General features: G+C 38.3%; 2 protein-coding genes and 1 long non-coding RNA gene across 4 annotated transcripts in view; 1 reads left to right on the top strand and 2 right to left on the bottom strand.

The window, feature by feature from the left end:
- gse1b (Gse1 coiled-coil protein b) overlaps positions 1-11,069 on the top strand; it is a 264,508-nt gene extending 253,439 nt beyond the window's left edge. For both annotated transcript variants that reach the window (XM_016253464.1, XM_016253465.1), the window contains 9 exons: positions 1,512-2,122; positions 2,826-2,938; positions 3,108-3,369; positions 3,608-3,721; positions 5,454-5,837; positions 8,469-8,753; positions 8,952-9,055; positions 9,429-9,934; positions 10,999-11,069. In XM_016253464.1, the coding sequence (XP_016108950.1) occupies positions 1,512-2,122; positions 2,826-2,938; positions 3,108-3,369; positions 3,608-3,721; positions 5,454-5,837; positions 8,469-8,753; positions 8,952-9,055; positions 9,429-9,566 (2,011 nt within the window). In that variant the 3' untranslated portion in view covers positions 9,567-9,934; positions 10,999-11,069. The remainder of the gene's footprint in view (positions 1-1,511; positions 2,123-2,825; positions 2,939-3,107; positions 3,370-3,607; positions 3,722-5,453; positions 5,838-8,468; positions 8,754-8,951; positions 9,056-9,428; positions 9,935-10,998) is intronic.
- On the bottom strand, positions 10,997-11,870 carry LOC107567724 (uncharacterized). The gene is made up of 2 exons (XR_001606671.1): positions 11,349-11,870; positions 10,997-11,054 (listed from the first exon to the last, which is right to left on the bottom strand). It is a non-coding gene; the product is annotated as an uncharacterized lncRNA (long non-coding RNA).
- A 1,801-nt stretch (positions 11,871-13,671) lies between these two features.
- On the bottom strand, positions 13,672-19,962 carry gins2 (GINS complex subunit 2). Its single transcript, XM_016253463.1, has 5 exons — positions 19,800-19,962; positions 17,598-17,712; positions 17,417-17,516; positions 16,984-17,110; positions 13,672-14,013 (listed from the first exon to the last, which is right to left on the bottom strand). Exons 1-5 carry the CDS (start codon positions 19,887-19,889, stop codon positions 13,897-13,899), a joined length of 549 nt encoding a protein of 182 aa, XP_016108949.1. The 5' UTR covers positions 19,890-19,962; the 3' UTR covers positions 13,672-13,896.
- Positions 19,963-21,466: the final 1,504 nt, after the last annotated feature.

Raw genomic sequence — 21,466 nt, 5'->3', positions numbered from 1 at the left:
CCCGTTTCAATTAAAAGTTCCCCCCAGCTCGGCGGGCCCCCAAACTGCCTGGGCCCATATGCACCTGCATACCCTGCATAGACGCTACACAGCTGGTCTTATTTGTTCTGTTCATAAAAGTTTTATTTTTAATATAAGCGACTTTGTCATTGTAGCATTGCTGATGTTGTGTGTGTGTGTTTCATTAAGAGTAATATTGAATCAACCTTAAGCATTAATTTTGTTTCAAGAATAGGAAAGACCTAAAGATCAACTGCCTGGGCCCATATGCACCTGCATACCCTGCATAGACGCTACACAGCTGGTCTTATTTGTTCTGTTCATAAAAGTTTTATTTTTAATATAAGCGACTTTGTCATTGTAGCATTGCTGATGTTGTGTGTGTGTGTTTCATTAAGAGTAATATTGAATCAACCTTAAGCATTAATTTTGTTTCAAGAATAGGAAAGACCTAAAGATCAAAATAAGCGCTACAGATGTGAGAATGTGAGATTTGTTGCTGCTGAGGTAGACGTTCTCGCTCTTTCTCTGCTGTCTGTAGAAATTTTTTTTGGGTACGGCAGAGACATGTTACAGGTTATAATATAATCAAAAAATCATGGCAACAAATAATTTTTAAGTCAGTTTAATAAGTTTAATCAGTTTAAACGACTTACACAGTCAATTTGATTCAACTTATGTCATATTTAACCGTTGCTTGTCATTGTAGGCTTAGGCTACTTTTTTTTCAATAAATTTTTATGAATATACAAATTAATAAAATGAATATGATTTATTTTTATTACATATTGTTCATTCATTTATTTTCAACACCGCTGCAGCACCCCCTGGAGTGTAGCCCACAAAAAAGTGGGGGTGCTGCTGCACCCTCAGCACCCCTACGCGGTAATGGGACCCATTAAACACCAAGTGAAAACTTGGAATGGTTGGGGGTGGAATTCAATTGCTGAGTCCTCTTGGTCAGAGTCTAGTGTTTTTGGTTGGGGCGTCAGAGTTGGTATGAATCCAGTTGACTTCAAAGAGTGACTCACATGTTTGCATCTTCTACAATTTACAAAAGACTGATACAAGTGAGTTACGTTTAGATTGCAAAACCTTGGGACAGTAATGTGGTTTTGTGTAGGGCTGCACGATGAATCGCATGCGATACTTAATGCGCATCTTGTCAGTAAATCCAGTTCTGTAATCAGCGGTAAATCTCCATCACGTGCGTGCTTTCAAATTGAGCAGCATTTACTACACAGAGCCATTATTCACTGACAAGCTGCGCAAAACCATGTTCATATATGATCGTGGTTTTGCACAGCTTGTAGGTGAACAACGGCTCTGTGTAGTAAATACTGCTCCATGTGAAAGCACTCACGTGATGGAGATTTCCCGCTGATTACAGAACTGGCTTTACTGACAAGATGCGCATTAAATATCGCATGCGATTTATCATGCAGCCCTAGTTTTGTTGCATTGCAAAGGTCAGAGCTAACAAAGTCTGGAAAATGTATTTCCGATTTTAGACCTGTACCAAACCATCACGAGCCCAACTGCAGAGATCATGAGAGAGACAGGGATGCCCATCCTCTCTTGGGAGCACCACCCCCTCTCATCTCCCCAAAACATCAGCACAAAGACCATGCACCCCCACCACCAACCACGCTCTGGAACCCCGCATCGCTCATCGAGACCTCCACCGACTCTAGACGCACCTTGCACGAGCCCCAGAGTCTGGGTCACTATGATATCAGCCGGCTTCCTATACCCCCCTCCAAATATGAGCGTCATTACACTTCTGAAATGCTGGAAGAGGGATCTCGGAAAAGGGACAGTCTGGATAAATATCCCCCCATCCAGCCCAGTGGGTTCTCTGAGTCAAACACTTTCCTAGCGGAGCTTGAAAAATCCACCCAGAGCTTCCTGAACCAGCAGAGGGCACCGCTGAGTCGGTCAGGGCCTTACGGAGAGCTGAGTACAGGCCAGAAGTCCAGCGGGTCTTTTAAAAGCCTCAAGGGGCATTCACGTCTCGCACCAGATGCCACGTTAGTGTATGATGAGCTCCTGCAACAGCACAGACGAGCTGTCAGCAAACTGGACTTGGAGGAGAAAAGACGCAGAGAAGCCAGAGAGAAAGGTAAGTAGTTAACCGGGCCAGCCAAATGCTGAAAATGTTCACGCAGCCCAGAAAAAAAATGATACCAACGACTATTGTTTTTTTTTAAACTGGTGCTGATATCTAAAGAGCAGGAGAGCCAACTGCAGATATTAGCTGATGAATGATACATTTTAGTGTCAGTAAATTAGATTATATACAGTAAGGGTTAATATAGAAGTAAAAAATTGGAATATAGAAGTTGGATTGCGAACACTTCTTTTAATTGCATGATTAACCAATGAATAAAATCCTAAAATGGTCATATATCTGCAGAGTAATGCCAAAGTATGCTTCGGTTTTTACATGTATGACAAAAAATGTGTAAAGTGTGTGTGACGTAAATGGCGTTGTCCACTCATACTGTATGCACAAATGCTCACAAATGCATCGGTTTTTTTGCAATAATTAGTTTCCTCAAACTGGAAACACTGGCCTGGGCCATTGTGTTACAGTTAATAAAGAAACAGAGGAGATTGAACATCAAAAAGAAAAGTTTCTTGTGCGACTGCCTGGATTTGTGCACATTATCAATTGGAGTATACTTTCAAAAGCTGAGTGTTTGACACTACAACTGAAGTATACTCTGGGATTTATTCATACCATTTTTATCCAGTGGGTCAAGCTTACATAATTTGAAGGTCATTTCTAAGAGTCGCTGAGTGATTAGTGATATCTTTTGTAGGTTATTATTATGAGGTGGACGACTCCTATGATGAGAGTGATGAGGAAGAGGTGCGAGCTCATCTCAGGAGGGTCGCAGAACAGCCGCCACTCAAACTAGACGATTCCACTGAGGTAAATCACCATAGTATCATGCATTACTACCAAAGTTATCAAAGGTTTGTTATTGCAAATATTGTTTCTTTGTGTAGTTTTTTTGGATCTTTGATGATTCCATCATGACTCTAATGACCTTGCCCCAGTAAAGCAGTATTTATTGAGAAAAAACCCTCTCTTCCTACAGAAGGTGGAGTTTCTGCAGATGTTTGACCTGACGACTCTGGCCCGTCGGGAAGAGATGATGGAGGTGAAGAGGATGAAGAGGAGGCGCATGCTGAGAGAGAGGAGTCCTTCCCTGCCAGCCGTTCAGAGCAAGCGGCCTACTCCTTCCCCCCTAATAACCCGCTTCACCCCAGAGGACATGAACAACAGCCCTGAACTGGAGGACAAGAAACGCTTCCTCACCATCTTCAGCCTCAACCACATCACTCAGCAGCAGAGAAGAGGTACTCATGCTGTTTATCGTGTTCATACTTAGGCTCTGTGTTTTTTAGCTGGACATTTTCACACTAGAGCTTACTTCAGAGTCATATAATACAATTAGATGCAGGACTGGCAGGGGGTGGTAGAAGCCTTGATGTGGACCAAGTGTAAAGGCAGCAAACAAACAAGGATATACTTTCACAAGCTGTAGCGTAAATATCTATCTGTCTCTCACTTACTAATTTTTTCTTCCTGTTTCAGATAATGAGAGGGTTGAGGAGTTGTTGAAGGCCATAAAACAGAAGAGCATGACTCTAGACAGCATCAGACACAACCCTCACCCGCTGTGCAGGAGCCCTGCAACCCTATGCGCAGGTGTGTGTGTGTGCACGTGCGTTTGTCCATGCAGTGACTCGTGTTGTGTGAGTACACACTGTGGAATAGGGATGTGCCCGAATACCATGTTCGGAAAGGAAATGACGTGTACTACGGAACCCCTAAAGGGAATAAATACGAGATGGGAGGAAAAAAATATATTTAAATGCTTTCTCTCGCAAGTATATCATTGGGTAATTATACTGTATATAAATTGCGGGCATCAGGAAGTCGCTATTAAAATGCGGGGCATTGAAATTGCTTTTGAATGCACGCTCGCTTTTTACTTCCACTTTCGAGATTCGCGATCACACATACTCTGTTTATACTACAGAGCACCAGTACTTACCACACATTTCACAAGATTAAATTTTTGTCAGTGGTGCTCAGGATCTGCAAATCATTCGCCATTGTCCTATCAGTCATCGCTCCTTAGGGGCCGTTCACATATCGCGCCTAAAAACGCGTGGAAAACGCTAGACGTGCCGTTTTCTGCTTTCCCCCCAAAGCGTTCGGGCGCCGTTGCTAAGCAACCATGACTTGCACTGTCCATGAAGACGCGGAAGTTTCAGCAAAGTGTAAATGGATTTGCAGCACTAAAAATCGCTTGCAGTAGCTCTACTACTAAATTTATTTAAAAATGGCTATCCCTGTACAGCTATGATCAGCTGTTCCTTCATCTTGGCTGAGCTTTCAATGTTGTTACGGGAAAGGATGAAGCTGATTGGTTGGTTCTTGTCACATGACCCGCGGTGCGCTTGCGGCATTCTGAAAAGTTGAAATGTGTTTATCTCGATGCATCGCTTCCATTATGAGCGCGTCTACATTTGAAATAACGAACTTGAGCGCGCAAAAGACGCGATATGTGAACGGCCCCTTACTCTGTTTATGTGGTAATTGAAATTTTATGTACTGTAATGTAACAGGCTATCGCTAGCAAGCGGCTAACCATGTCCCTTTAGTGGCTCCATAGAACACGTTGTTCGTTTTCTGTGCCTTTCCGAATTTGGATTCACTGTTTGGGCACATCCCTACTGTGGAGTGTTGTCAGTGTGTGAAAGCAGCTGACTACAGAAGTTCTAAGCGGCCATGCATTATTTTTTTTTCCCTTCTTGTTTTCTCGTTATAACGACTTATTTTCTCGTTATATCGACATAACGAGAGTTGTTTTCTCGTTATAACGACTTATTTTCTCGTTATATCGACATAACGAGAGTTGTTTTCTCGTTATAACGACTTAATTTTCTCGTTATATCGACATAACGAGAGTTGTTTTCTCGTTATAACGACTTAATTTTCTCGTTATATCGTTATAACGAGAAAACAACTCTCGTTATGTCGATATAACGAGAAAATTAAGTCGTTATAACGAGAAAACAACTCTCGTTATGTCGATATAACGAGAAAATAAGTCGTTATAATGAGAAAACAAGAAGGAAAAAAATAATAATGCATGGCCGCTTAGAACTTCCGTAGCTGACAGCTCCAGATGTTCATCATTGTCTGTTTTTTCAGCTCATTACCATAACATGTACTGAGTGTTTCACTGTGTGGATGACCCTCAGGAGATGCACAGCATCTGTGTTACACTGTCAGGGATGTACGAAACACTCCTCATGATAACTTCAGAGTCCCTTCAGTCCACATTGGTCGAGAGTCTATTTGATGTTTTGCTATGTTCATGAATATACCAACCTGCAAACATTTATTTACTTATTTATTTATTTTGCAGACCTGTCATCTCAGTCTCCAGTCCATTCGGATGAGCTGCTGAATGGACGGCCCCCCAGTCCCTCCCCCTCTGTGTCTGTGCCCCAGCCCCCAGCAGAACCCCTCTCCCACTCAGATCATCACAGATCCCTCTCAGATCCCTTGAGACTGAAAGACTCTTCCTTGCCTGCTGCATTACCTGACAAATGTCGAGCCAATGACCGCATCCCTGGCAGGAGCTCTAATCTGCTAAACAGTCTGCGACAGCCCCCGTTCAGTAAAGAGAGTTCCGTTAGTGTCAACGGAAAGACCAAACCCTGGGAGAATTTCATTGCTGAGGAGTTTGCCCAGCAGTTCCATGAATCAGTACTGCAGTCCACCCAAAAAGCCCTGCAGAAGAGTAAAGGTAATTAGCAGTTCAAAGTCTCTTTAAGATTCTGTTATTTCATTGCTTATAAACTTAACTTAAAGTCGCCATGAAATGAAAGTTGTAATAGGCTTTTCTTCCCTTTTGTGACGTATATATCTGTGTGAAATGACTCCTTGAAAAAGTAAAAATGTAGGGTGGGACATTTTGTCCATTGAGAATTGATTGGATTGTTCTCGTTTGCTATTGCTGCGATCTCATGTGAGTGACTAGTTGTTCTGCCATTGCTCCAGTGTATACATCATCAGAGAAAGAGAAGAGATGTTGTTGCAAGAGGGACGTTATTCTGATTAAAGATTATGGGAGCACATGAATTTGTAAAAATGAATGATGTGCATAGATTCATTATTTATAATAAATAAGACAATATTCCATAATAAAATAAGAACTGTCCATTTTTATTTCATGGTGACTTTACAGTCAGAGCAATGTAACAGTTGTGCTTTTGCTGGATTCGAACAAATCAATCTTCAGCTACATATGTCACAAAATGTGTTATGTGTGCATGTAAACACACACAGGAGCTATCAGATTTAACAGACTTCATAAAAAAATAAAAATAAACCAGATTTAAAAGTCTGAACATGCTTAATTTGACTGCATCTAAATGGACGCAAACAGCCAGTGCTCTGCAACATACATGTCACATGTGTCTGACATACCACAACAAATTGTCTTACTCAGTATATTTATATTTTAAGATATAAATATGAAGATATATTTACTTGAGCAGACTTTTAAAATTTACCATTGGCCATTTATTTAACCGCTGCTTTAGAAAAATGTATCAAAGATGAATGAAATTAATGCTTTAATAAGGCAAAAACACCTTCCGGTTTTGAAAATTACAAGAGAATAATAAAAATAATAATAATAATAGAGAATAATCTCTTTTCTGGACTGGCATTTTTCAGTACAGATTAAAATGCAAAAAATATGTTAGTGTAAGCAAGTGTTTGGGGAAAAAATGTTTGTTTTTTACTATCTATTGTTGTTTATGAAACACCAAAGCAAATACAAAAATCTGATTGGCTATTTGAATACATGTAAATACTGTGGCTTCCTTTCTACAAACAGGTTTCAGAAACATCTTTTGTTGCACTTGCATAGGGCTGCTTTGTGTACAAGTGTGACCATGATAACATCTGTATTTCTGCTGTTTCATAAGCGCCACCTACTGTCAGAGAGTGAATTTGCATTTTTATTGTGCCTGTCTGCTGCTTTTGTTCAGATCAATGTGAAAATCAGACTAAATTTGTACACAAGAAACACACAGTGTTGTTAAATGGAAGCTAATGTGAGCATTTGAAATGCCCAGATAACAAGTTGATAAGATGAAAACAGTGCGTCAAGTCGGACACTTTCTGCTTCCCATAATGATATTCGCACAGTGTTTGCATACTTTATCACTGATGAAGTGGAGTAGAAGCAGTATTTTTCAAATACACAGACACTTCAAATGTTTTTATGAAGCAGCACAGTGTATGAAGCGTCCAACATTCCACTCTTCGTTTTTTTGGTTAATTGAGAGTATCATCCGGGCATTTGAAGTGCACTTTTTATTTTATGGAATTTTGAGTGTAAACACTCTAATCACACTATTTATATATATATATATATATATACTGTATATAATAATAAACTAAAATACCATGTATCATTGCATCATGCTGTTTATTTTTGAACAGGTGAAAAGAAGCCTCACACCAAACTAAATTTCCTTTCTGCTATTCTGTCCAGCTCTTCCATTATAATACGGAAGTATACGTGTGTGACTGTGCGTGTCTGTAAACGTGCTTCTTACAATCATGTGACAGGCCAGCTAAATATTTAAGGGTGTTTTGGCACAAACAGTAAAAAAAGTCCTTAAAACATTTGAAAGTGATGCAAAAACCCACATTATGTAATATAATTTTAATATAGATATTATTTACAGGTATCTGTACCAAATAAGTAGCTTGTGAGCACATTCTTATTTGCTTCTCATCTGTCAGAAATGCTAGACACAAGACTGAAAAACTTTTCCTGAATGAATAAAATTGAAATGGCCTATGCATCACACAATGAAAATAGCTTTGTTTCAACTTCTTATGTAGGCAACATTTAAAGGGATCATAGATGCAGAGACCGTTGCATAAGGTAGGGAAGGTAGTTCCATTTAAGCCAGGATTCTGTCTTATGTAGTTAGTAGGCAGCAAGTCGCAGCATTCTTGCGGCTCGAGCAGTCAGTGTTTCTCAACCCTGTTCCTGGAGATACACCAACAGTACACATTATGGATGTCTCCCTTATCAGACCCATCTATTTCAGGACTCTCAGACTCTCTTAGACTCTTCCATGTCTTGGACTCTTTACTAATAAGTTGATGAGTTGAATCAGGTGTGTTTGAGCAAGAAGGGTTTGAAAATGTGTTCTGTTGTTGTGTCTCCAGGAACAAGGTTGGGAAACACTGTGGTAGATAATGGTTCGATTCCCAGAGAACATTTTGCATAAATTATAATAGGTTTGCTGAACAGAGCATTAGGTTTCATTTTAACATCTTATCATGCTCACTGTAAACAGACCTATTTTCAGAGCAGCTAATAGAGCTAACACGTCTCTTCCTCTATCAGGTGGTGCCTTGGTCATGTCAGAACAGAACCATGCAGTGGATTCATCCGTGCATTATAACATTCCTGAGCTCCAGAGCACACCGGGCCGGTCCAAACCCCACCCACACCCTCCTTCTTTGCAGCCCAACGGACAGCACTGCCCCCCACACCCTTCACGCCAGGAGCTCTCCACAGAGGAGTCTGAGGAAGAGGATAAGGAAGATGACACAGAGGAGGACGAGCCCACTACATCTAGGTGGCAGGGCATTGAAGCCATCTTTGAAGCTTATCAAGAGTATGCAGAAGGTAAGATGTGTGTTCAGGGGTTTGAGTCCCTATCAGTACTGATGCTTGATGGATATCATAGTTCTGGCCAACAGAAGAGCAGCAAATTCTTAAGTTGTGGTGTGTTGGTGTATGTGATGCCAAGGGGATTCTTGAGTGTAAGAGAAGGACCCGAGGAGTCTTACCGCTCCCTGTCTCTTTCTCTCTGTTTGACTCTAGAGCAAAGCATTGAGCGACAAGTTCTCCACAGTCAGTGCAGACGGCTGGAGGTGCATCACTATAATCTCAGTCTAACCGCTGAACAGCTGTCACACTCAATAGGGGTAAGAAACACACACAAATGCTAACATCTCTTAGAACCAATTTATACCTGATATTAAGGTGCATTTCCAATGGTCTGCCAAGACACATTACCGTTTCCATTTCAAATGTGTCTCCTATAACCACTTTTGATCACATTTTGTAGAGATTCTGTCCTTTTATTTCATCACACTCTACATCACGTTCATGAGAATGCCAAGTGCGGTGCACAAATACTGTTGAATGAACATACCCATGTAATGCAGTGTTAGATCATGACTCCACACCAGAAATATTAGATCCAGCCCTGAATGCCAGATCCTGTCAGAAAATATCTGTTTTGTCAGGTATCTGTCTGATGATGTCTCATGGGTAATGTGTGTATTTTTTCTGAAGGAGCTGATGGCTCAGAAGCAGAAGCTTGCGGCCGAGAGGGAGAACCTACAGGCAGAGCTGGAGCACTTTAAGAAGTGCCTGACGCTGCCACAGAATCTGTGGTCTAGGGGTCACTTCAAGGGCTATCCACCCAGGTGACACTCTACGGCACCACCGTCCACCCACTCATACAACCCCCCACATCCCTTACAAACCCCCAAACCCAGACTCATGCTCAGTCCACTCCGAGAGCCTGGAGAGTGATGGTGAGGAACAGAAGATCTGGCCCACGAATTTGCCATCCACTGACCTCCCCTCCGATGCAATCCTGTGGGCAAAATCACACATGAACACAAACAAAGCCTCTGAATGCCTCCGATTTGCAGGGACAGCCATACTGCATCATAGAGAGAGAAGAACACCAGTCAAAATGCAGCTCAGCCCACCTGCCATCTCTTTAACATGGAGGTCCCGCCTAGAAATGCACTTAAAGACAACAAAAAAATAACCTGAAGAACTATCTGGAGGTACTGTGTTATGACAGACAGTAAAAAAAAAACATCTAATAAATAAAGGAAAATGTTTTATTTCAAGATTTAGAATAAAGTTTTTTAAAGATGTGCTTCAGCATTGTATTGTAAATAATTTCAAAACAACAACAACAAAAATAATTTTGTATGTTTTTAATTACTTAAATCATTGTTCTTTGGAAGAAAAAAGCCTGCCATTTTTTTTTCTAATATATTAATGCTTTTGGGCGTTAAGCAAAAGGCTTGCTTTTGGTGTTTGCCCTCCTGCTGGTCAGAATAACCCTTTCAGGACACATGGAGTGATGACATCACTTCCTTTTTGCCTGAACTACAGTAGCAATGGCCCCAGGACATACCGCCAACATTTTTCCTTCAAGGCCATGCATTACAGGATAACTTGAGTCCTGCATTCTGATGATATACCCACTGATATGTAGGACTCAGGACGTCTACTGTCTTTTATCATTGGCTAGTGGTCACCTGTCTCTCAAAGTTCCAGACTGCTAACACGGAGTGGTCTTTTTTGTCATGAAGCAGCATGCAGCCTATTTTTGGATTTCTCTTTCATTTAAGTAAAGGGAGTTTGTACTAGAATGTGATATTCGGAAATCTATATCTCACCTGTGTGCACAGAGAGCTCAAGCGATGACAGTCTGTCAGGAACTGACATGCACAAAAATTAAATCCATAAATGTTTTTACAATAAGAATTATAATTTGTTTGATATACAAAACATCTTTGCCATTGACAATTACTGTGCCAAAGTTTCAGAGGTGGCATGCCAAAATGTTGAAAGCAAAGCTTGATCAATTTGAAGAATTGAGTCAGTCCTGCTGAGAGTCAATTGGAAAATTGCAACAAAAAAAATCCAAAAAAAAAAAATCTGCTCTGCCCGAAGACGTTCTTGTTTGCCAAGATTTTATTTTTTTTATATCCATTGCTTATGAATGATGCATTTTAACATGATCATGAGTCATTGACAAAAGCATTAATATGGGCCTTAAATGAACTCTGACTGCCTGTAATATCTTTAATTTTCTACCTTTTTATATTATTCTTAGATGATGTAGAATCTGGGAATGACACACCTGTTTGTTTTCCTGCCACTTAACCCAACCTCCATCACTTGTGCTGCACATCACATGTATCTTGTGTATGCAGTACCACATACAGCATGCAGTTATATATATATATATATATATATATATATATATATATATATATCCATTGCTTGTGAATGGCGCATTTTAACATGACCATGAGTCATTGACAAAAACCATTAATATGGGCCTTAAATGAATTCTGACTGCCTGTAATATCTTTAATTTTTTACCTTTTTTATATTATTCTCTTAGACGATGTAGAATCTGGGAATGACACACCTGTTTGTTTTCCTGCCACTTGATCCAACCCCCATCACATGTGGCGTATGTATCTCATGTATACAGCACCGCATACAGCATGCAGTTATAGACAGACCACACGCCATTTTTTGATCAGAATTTAGTGCAAGGGTAAGACACAGAGGTGTCTCAAATGCATCTTTGAAGCACAGGTGAGGAGTTTGCTTGCACTGTCATTTATTTCGGCTATGCTGACCCCGAGCAGGCGTGCCATCAGTTTGATCACTTTGTGTGTGTGTATCTGCTTCACACAAAGCACTGCCACTGCCTGATGAGAGCATATACAAACCTGCCCAATGCACACACACAGTCACGCCCAAACTCAGTGGAGGATGTTAGATGCTGTGAAACCATGGGGTTTTTAATGTTTTTCTTTTTTTGTTTTCTTTTTTTATGTACTTGTTTGAATTCATTGTAATGTAATATATTCTTTGTTGAGTGTAATAATTAGGTATTTATGGATATATTGCTGTAATTTCAGACAAAAAAATTAAATATTGCAAAAAACGTGTTTGCTTTGTTTTATTTTTTTTTTAAATTTACAACAGTAATTCTCTTCCAAAATTCTAGGAACACTTCATACATAAAAAGGCATTGTCACTCATTACACAGACTTTTAAACAAATACCAGATCATTACAAGTTTTTTTTTTTTTTTTTTTTGTTCTGAAGAATCTTGGATTTTTATTTATTTTTTCAGAATTCCTTCACAAAACTCGAATGGAATTGTCACATACAAAAATTAATGTATGAAGAAGAAAAAAACATTTGAGGCATACAGAATTCATTATATCCAGAAGGGACACATCATCGTGGTGGTCACACTCTCCACTTTTTGGCTTCAAAATTGTGTGATGTACAGTAAAGTGAACAGCGAGTTTCCATTTTTCTCACTTGCTCTCAGCAGTAGATTTCTTTTCTTTTTTTTTTAGATCTTAAGTATTCTTCAGTAAAGTATGACTACAAATGAAACATTATTTAATCCCTTTTTTGTTTTTGTGCATACCTTTGCAGGTTGAAGCACAGTGCGCAAGATGTAGACGAGGTGTTACCTGAATAAAATGGTGAAAGCAAAAATTAGTCGACATCGTCTTGTGATCTGAACAATGCCACTCAACTGTGTGCAAGAGAGTTTGGACCACAGTAAAAGTAGTACAGGGCCTACCCATGGTCAGTTTGACTTCCAGGTCAAAATCAAATATTTTAGTCAAAAACATTTTGTCAGAATCGAACTTTGGCCTCAGATGACACAAACCTGACAAATACAGACTTATAACACTTCACTGCCTAAAGAACACTAGTGAGATCCATTCAAAACACTTACAAAAACCTCCTTGTGGGAATCAGGAATCATTTTGCAAATCAGTGTATATTACAGTATTCAACAAAGTGGTGCAGATACAGTGAAATTCAGCAATAAGCTTTAAGAAAAGTTTACTTTCATTGCATTACATTACTGTAAAGAGATCTTGCAGTAGATGAAAAGCAGTAGAAAAGTTCAAATGCCAAAGAACTGAACATGAACACACACTACATTATACTGTCAATTACTGTACCATTAAAATAAACTCAGTATCCTCTTCCAAATTGCATTGCAGTGTTGGTAATGCTCTTTTTTTCTGCAATACTGTAGCAGTTTCTTAAGTCTTCTGACAAAAGACTTTCTCTGCCTCCCCTAGACAATCGTCTCTCAGTTCTGTAAAAATACAGTACCTGCAAGAAGTACTTGGCTACAAATCAGTTCAAGTTACAAGTTTGAGGGTGTACAACCTGCTACAGTATTTACTGTACTTAGAATGGTGAAGGTTTTCTCATCTAAAGTACTTGTACTGTGCTGTAATTATACTGTATGTGCAAGTAGTATAAAAACCCTGTAGATGATCATGTAGGCCAACCACTCTCATGGCCATTCAATGCACAAGAAGTCACCTATAGTGCTTTGTATTTCATCAGAAAATAAAGACCTTTAACCCAGTCCCCTTCATGTATACTTCCTGTTTCCCACCACTAGGATTCATTTTCCAAAGCACACAATCACCCGTGCTCCTGTTTATATTATCATGAGATTCTGATTGGTGTCATCCGTTTTGCTACTTAATGTTAACACATGGATAAATGTGTGATATTTGAGGTCATATAAAAGCAAGCGTTTGAGGCAATTATATTGTGCGCTTGTGTTTTCTTAATGAGAACATGGTTAAAAGGGCATATGTGTGTAGAGTTTTGCAGAAAACACTGAGCAAATTGAAACGTGTGAAAACAGGTGTACACATTTACGTTAATACATTTATTTAGACAAAACAAATAAAAATGGTCAAAGTTTTTTTTTTTCCTTTCACTAGACTGGTCAGCTACAGTGTAGCATCGGTTACTATTTACATGCCAAGACACAGCAGTGGTCACGAGTTCAGATATGATTCCATGCAGTCATCAGTAATACATTTTCAAAAATCGGTTTCAGAACATAAAAGCAAACTTCAGCCTGTTTATGTTTTACTACATATTGCAACAAGGCTGAAAAATGTGGTAGAGAATTTCTCCATTATTTCAGAACATCTCAGTAGTCCTGACTTCTGCCCGGCTGCAGGTTTGAGCGCAGTTTATACATGTAGTTCAGAGAGTCCAGCAGAAATGAGCGTGTGGTGTTGATCTCCATTAGCGTGAGATTATCCAGCTAAAGAGATAAAGAGAATGAGAGTTTATCAAACAACTGACATCTTAATGTGACTAAATCAAACCAGTTAAAGAGAATGAATAAATTTGAGGGATTTACACCCTGCATTTAGGTTTTTTTAGGCCCGCTTTAAACCCTGGGTAAAATAACGTTTCACGCTAATTTAGAAAGGGGTTAGCACCAGTTAACCCTGAGACATGAAACTCCTTCTCTAGCATGGCTTTTGCGTGGTTAACGCCACACTGCTGTGTCAAATGTAGACAGTTTGCAGCAATGCAGTGTTAGAGCATAACAGCCAGTTGTTCAGCAACAACCACTTATAAACTGAACAATGTCCGCCTTTAAATATTCATGTGTATTACACAGTCACAGAAATGTGCTCTATTTAATTCCAGCATTTGAGAGAAAACAACACAAAATGTTAAAAGATGATGGACTCAACATTAACAGGCAGAATTTGGGAATATTTAATCATGTTCACATGTACACAGAGTAAATATTCTTGTTATACCATACAGAATTAAGGCTGATTTGCACTTCTGCGTCGGACTTACGCCGTAGGCTATGCGTCAGTTTTCATTTATACTTCTGCGTTGTTATCCAGTACACAAGCAAACCGCTAGTCTGCAGTGTCCACGGGCATGTTGCTGGTGTAACCCGCAGTACCACGGCAAAAGCCGAAGAAGCGGCTCGTCGGAGAAGCATTATAGCCTTGACGGCGGCAAATAAACATCAAATCATTATTTAAAACTACAAAAAGGAGACAACAACGGAACAGGAGAAGATGGCATTCTTTCAATCTCCACAAGGACTTGTACCACGGCAGATCAACATTGTTTATCGCGGACAACTACTGATGTATAATGCCATGTAGTATAATAAGACACTTGTTCTTTGTTTTGTTTTATTTTATATAAGAATGTGTAACAGTAAAATATATTAAAGTGCACAAACACACAAAACTCAAGTACATACGGAGGGAGGGGTTCTAGCAGACCAATCACAGCGCTTGCAGTCCGCGTAGAATTGACGCGCTGTTAGAATTTTGGAGAGATGCACGTCAGGCTACGGCGTATGGGTGTGCATCTATGTGTAGGCTACGGTGTAGGTTCGACGCAGAAGTATAAATTGGGCTTTAGAACTTTAGATCTACTAAACCTATGGTGGTCATTATGGTAAAAAAAAAAAACTGATAAATCTATAAATATTTATAGAGAAAAAAAAAAAATATATATATATATATATATATATATATATATATATATATATATATATATATATATATATTTCAGTTCTTAAGTTTAAAGGTCTTTTAGTGTGACAATGAAAAAAGACTGTTTAATTCCAAGGCACAGAAAAAGTGAAAACACCTTTCCCTTCACCTTTTCACCAAATCCAACATTTCAATAGATTTATAGAGGTAAAATAATGACAAATGTCTTTGGAAAAAGAAAGAAAATGCACTGCATCGCATTTTAATGCATTGTATTGTAAGGGGCTGAAATTCAACGTTGTATATTTAGGATGTGAATCATTTAAAACATTACACAATTTAATTATAAAAAAATTCAACAATCCATATTCACCTTCCAGACTTCACTTCAGACTTCAGCCCGTTTAAAAATATGAACTATAATATTCAACAGGCAATATTCAGTTCCTTATATTTCTTGTGTGTGAATATTTTTTGGGTGTGGTATATTTTTAATTGAATTATTCACAGCTTAAATATATGGTTCACTGTTAAATTTCATACCCTGAAAATGCAATAACTAGCAATGCATTTTTTAATTAGTGCAATTCAGCATACTTTTTTCTTTCAAAGACATTTGACATTATTTTTCCATGACTTTTTATGATTATAGGAAAAATACTTTTTCCCTCCATCAAAGAAGCTGCATTTATAAATAGCAATTTCTCATCACCAAAATGTTTTTGAATATGAAGAATAACTTTGAAATGGCCTAGAAATAAATTTTAAATTCTGATATTTTCAGATTTTTCATAGCCATGGAAACCCTGTTGCGTTCAGAGCGTGAGTCCATCAGACACCCATCAGATTTTATGTGGTTCTGATTAGAGCCCGACCGATATATCGTTTTGCCGATATTATCGGCCGATATGAGCCTGTCGCCGATATATTGGTATCGACGAATATGCCACCGATATGAATTTTTTTTTACAGAACATATAATGCAGATAAAATGCTTGTAATGGTGTAATTACTTAGTTTGTCCAGCAGAGCGCACTCCATTGTTTGCTACTGGCGACATGGATGAAACGCTTTAAAGCTTAAGTCTATGGAAAACCATTGAAACTTTGACCGGCCATATCTCCGTAACAGCGCGGTGAATCCGCCCCAAATTCGGGTGATCCCTTCAGCTCGAGACACCCTCTCGAACGCGAATCGAGTGTATGTCTAGAGACCATTTATTTAGTTTTTATTTATTTAGGTATATTATGTCACACTTCTCTAAGTTTCGTCTGTGTGTGAAGACAAAGAAATAAACTTCAATGGAATAAAGTTGAATGGAATTGAATTGAATTAAAGTTGAATAAACTTCAACTTTACTGTTCAGTGCACTGATGTCAGACTCATTTTGGATAATAAAGTGTATTGTTAAATGCCCTGCCTCCATTAAGTATCTTTGTCACGTCATAAGTGTTTGATCACCACATTTGAATGATCATTGCAAAAAATGTGTTTATGTATATATATATTCTGTTTATGTATATACTGTATTCTATATATAGTACCAGTCAAATGTTTGGACCCTCGAATGGGAAAGTATCTAAACTTTTGACTGGTACTGTACTATAATATACACAAAGAATATCGGCCGATATATCGATATCTGCCTTTTTTTACTCCCTAATATCGGTATTGGCCCCGAAAAACCCATATCGGTCGGGCTCTAGTTCTGATCTACTCATGTCAACAGGTCGCATTAATTAGCAGTTGTATTTTACCTGCGCGTGAGCCTCCTGCTGGCTGATGAAACTATCTGCAGAAAGTCTTAGTTTGGCCACACGCGTGTCCCAGATGTCCTTCACCAGGGTTCGAATCTCATCGGCTTTGGGGATGTTATCTGCAGAACTGCGCACAAAAAAAAAAAAACACTATTTCAATATTTCAAATCAGATGCATAAGTGTGCATGAATCATATAGTTAGTTTCAGGAGATTGACAAAAAAATATGAACGTCTGTTATAACGAGCCAGTTAGCTTTGTGTATTGTTGGAATGTTTCACCATGCTTTCAAAGAATATATATTCGATTCAAAATGCTGTATCGTATGTAATGCCATCAAGCAAACAAAAACACAATTAAAAAGCCACAAAACTCTGATTCTGATTGCATGAGGTCTTTTATCTGAACATGCTGAAGGTGATCTGGTACTTACTGGTTGAGTAATAATTTGGCTAGCTCCATGTAATAAGGACTCGGAATGGGAGTGAAAGTGTCTAGTTTTCTCTCCTGTTCACGGATCTCCTCTAGTTTGTCTGGAAACAAAAAGATCATCTGTGTTTAGAGATGATTTCAGGAAAGATGGTATCCCAACACAGATATGTGATTTAACTCACCGGTGTCCATCCACTCTGGAGGAACTATCCTGCATTTCTGTCTTTGTTTAAGATTGAGGGCCAACCACACAGGGACTTCCACTGGCAGACCCGGGTTAAACGGCCCCAGATCTCCCTAAAAGTTTGTTTATACACATCAAGTCATGTATCTGATGCAGTGATCAATGGATGTGACTTGGTGTATTAAACATTTTGCAATATTCTAATTAAGACATGGAACAAAAAAGCCTGGGTCGGGCTGTGGACAAAGTTTGTGTTTCAATAAATATTTGGATTAATCTATTTATAAGTATTGACTGATGTTTTGGGGAAACATACTACTTGCTCCGTTTCCTCATAAGATGTGTTTTTGCTTGCTGGAATTCAATGCGTCAACTGCGCCAGAGATTATCATGTTTAACATTTAATATGAGCTAAACATTAGCAACCCAGGGCCAGATAAAAAAAATCTGATTTGACAAAATAATCATATTTTAATCATACATGTAGAAGGATTAAAAACCGATATAAAGTTGGTTTGACGTTTGTCAGAGATTGAGCCTTGGAAATCTTCAATAGATCTTTAACGATATATCACAAGGACAATAAACATAATGTGTTATTATTGTTTTCAAATGTAGAAGAGAACAGGCAATGTGTTTTATTTGTTTTAATCTGCCTTAAGGTATTGTAACTGATAGACCTTATAATGTAATAGTGCAGGATAGGGACCGCCTGCAAAGTCCAAAACCAAGCGCAAAAAGTACAATTATTTCATCTAAATGCTTCACTTGTGAAATGTATAAAATATAAATATCATATATATTATGAGTCTTATTACTGGTTCATACAAGAACATTTAGATGTTGGTTTTATTCACAGAACTATAGCACAACAAAGGTTATTGAAATGGAACGATTGAGAAAAAGCTTGCAAAGCATTACAAAGATTGTGCAGTTTACCGCCCCCTAGAGGAAGATATTGCACTGGTTTTGACCAAGTTTGACATTCAGAAGTTGAAAAATTCATTTAGAATGCACACAGTTTGATATCTAAACTTCAAGGGGTGTGTCTTGTTACTTGTTCAAAGAACAATATTTAAGGCCATCTTTTACGATCATATGTAAATCAGGATGCACGCTATTGAATTAAAGTTGAATCTGTTAACACATTCATTTTTAAAACATACAGTATTCCATCTCAATTTAAAAAGGGTGTGTCTGGTTCACAGACAAACATTTAAAAGTTGGTTTTATTCACAAAATTATAACAGCACATGATATTGAAATGTCAACGAATACATCAATCAATGTAAAGTAAATACGCTCTTCTATCTTAACTTCAAAGGGTGTGTCTTATTAGTGGTTCCTAAACAAACATGTAGATGTCGGTTTTATTCAGAGAACTATAAGACAACACATGATATTAAAATGTGAACAAATACATCAATTAATTTCCTATAAATGTACTCAGTTTCTAAGTGTGTGTCTTGATACTTGTCCCTAAAAGAATATTTCATTGTTGATATTATTCACATAACTATAAGACGAAAAAACATACTGAAATGTAAAAATTGAGAAAAAGCTTATTAAGATGTGCAGTACACCGCCTCCTAGAGGAACACATTGCAGTTGCTTTGACTGAGTTTAAAATTCAGAAATGTGAATAAATTAATTTAAAATACAGTCTGACATTTCAACCTCAAAGGGTGTGTCTTGTTGCTGGTTCATACAACCACATTTCTATGTATCTTTTACATTCATAAGAAAAATTTGACACGCTATTGCATCAAATTCAAACCAATTAACATATGTGAAACATATCTTTCACATTAATCGTTTTATCCTTTACGTGTACTTTGTAGACGGTCCCTAGCTGGCCTAAGCGCTAGCACGCCGGTGTTAGAGACTTTATGCGTTTCAACATATAGACAGATATACACAAATAAACTGCGATGTGTGTTCAGTTCTACATTCTAATGCTTTTCAGATAAGCCATTTTGTATACAATTATACTCATCCACTACGAATGCATTGAAGTTTTTCGCGGCTAAATATCTGTCTAATATCCAACGTCAAACGTCGAACCAACTTTATATCGGTGGATTAAATACCTAGTTAGTTTGTTATGTTTGCAAGCAAACAAACAAAACGCATGACACACATTAATCACAATAATCACATTACTGATTAAAAACATACTCTAGCTGTCATATTTACTCACCCCAATCAAATAGATTTTGTCGAGACTGAAATTCGGGATGATTTTTACCATCTCTTTCTCTGCGAGAAACTCTACCTCCGCTGGATCCATTCTACTGTGTGGCAGTTTTCCCGCGTATCTCTCAGAAGTGTGTCTCTGACGTCAGGAGGCGATGGCTCCGCCTCCCTTAACTGTTATTGGTTTATGCAAAAACAGATTGACGCGTTTACAGCTTATTGGTGTAGAGAAGTACGCTTGTTCGGCATTGCTGGGAACGCCCACAAAAACGTCATAACCGTTTATGCCGTGGGAGAAAACAAACCGTTCGAATTAACGTGCGGAGACCTTGTTAGGCGCTTGATCTTTACTTTTTGTGATGATTTCGATTGATTTTTGCTTGGTGCAGTGCCGAAAAGTATCTGTGTGGCGTTCTGTACCTCTAATAAGTTAAAAAACCTGATCTGAAGATGTATATGATTAATAAACAGACGGACTACCGGAGGTAGCGCTGAGCCGATAGCACAGAAAGGCTACACTACTCACTCTGCAAATAAGTTAAAAAACCTGATCTGACGATGTATATGACTGATACACTGCAATGATCTGTCATTAGTCCCCGTCCCCCTGCACTGCAACCCAGTTCTGATGGGGCTTACAGTAACCCTCCTTCGCATCACAGTCAAATAAATCTCACTCCCTGATATTTTGTGATGTCATAATCTATTAAAACATTTATTTTAAAAATATAGAAATATTAATTTATGATTAAAAAATAATAATACATGTATTATTATTACATATAGTAATGGTATTACTATAGTAAGTATAGGAGGCTAACCATGTTTTTTTGGGGCGTTTTTATTACCAATTGTAGCCTATAACCAGTTTTACTACAAATACCATGGTTAAACTAGTGTAGCAAAACATGTTGTGTTTACCATGGTTTAACTATAGTAACCAATAACCATAGTTATTACAGCACTTTTCTGATTCTTGATTCCTGTTCATTTGCTGCAGAGCTTTTGTGGTGGAGCAGGACCTGCAAGGTAGAGTGACAGCAGCATTTGTAAAAAAATAAATAAAATAAAATAAAAAAGGAAAAACCTCAAACAAAAATATAAATAAAGATAATTTTGTTACTTCCAATACAGAAATCTAATGGCATTGTGCTGTTAGAAATGGTACAGTGCCATGGATGAGGCAATTGGGGGCAGACCCTCCATCACTCCACCTGCCCTTATTGCCTCGTCTGGCCCAGATGTTGCTGTGAGTTCTTCATCCTCAGTGAGTCCAGAGCCAGCAAGGGCTACAAGGAAAAGGCCAAAAAACCTGGAGGACATAATCGGAGAGATGGAGGAGAGGGAATCAGAAACTCTGCAGGATAATGGCCCTCCATGACACTGTTAATGCAAACTACCTTAAGTTTTGTATTAACTACACACAGTAAAAGAGCGACTGAAGGGGATTAGTGCACACAAACATAAATTCAGTCAGTATTTACTTGCCTCCATATTGTTTGATCCCGCTGTTTTTTTTTTTATCCCACCAAATAGAAATGGTAGTAAATGTATGCATTTTGTATTATAGTATCTTGAAGAAATAAAGAAATAAACGGCTTTAAGCATTTAACCAGAGACAATAAAAAAAGGCTTTACAAAAAGCAATTACGTTTATGCATTTGGCAGATG

Source organism: Sinocyclocheilus grahami, unplaced genomic scaffold (assembly GCF_001515645.1).
Source record: "Sinocyclocheilus grahami isolate Dianchi unplaced genomic scaffold, SAMN03320097.WGS_v1.1 scaffold1184.1, whole genome shotgun sequence".
Taxonomy (NCBI): domain Eukaryota; kingdom Metazoa; phylum Chordata; class Actinopteri; order Cypriniformes; family Cyprinidae; genus Sinocyclocheilus; species Sinocyclocheilus grahami.
This window is presented reverse-complemented; position numbering and strand designations above follow the sequence as displayed.

What these genes read in the sequence shown, in the direction of transcription:
- gins2 (XM_016253463.1), bottom strand. Translation starts at nt 19,889, where the DNA reads ATGGATCCAGCGGAGGTAGAGTTTCTCGCAGAGAAAGAGATGGTAAAA. An exon ending in TCCAGAGTGGATGGACACCG is followed by an intron (nt 17,517 to 17,597) that starts GTGAGTTAAATC and finishes TTTTGTTTCCAG; the next exon opens with ACAAACTAGAGGAGATCCGT. An exon ending in GCCAAATTATTACTCAACCA is followed by an intron (nt 17,111 to 17,416) that starts GTAAGTACCAGA and finishes TTTTGTGCGCAG; the next exon opens with TTCTGCAGATAACATCCCCA.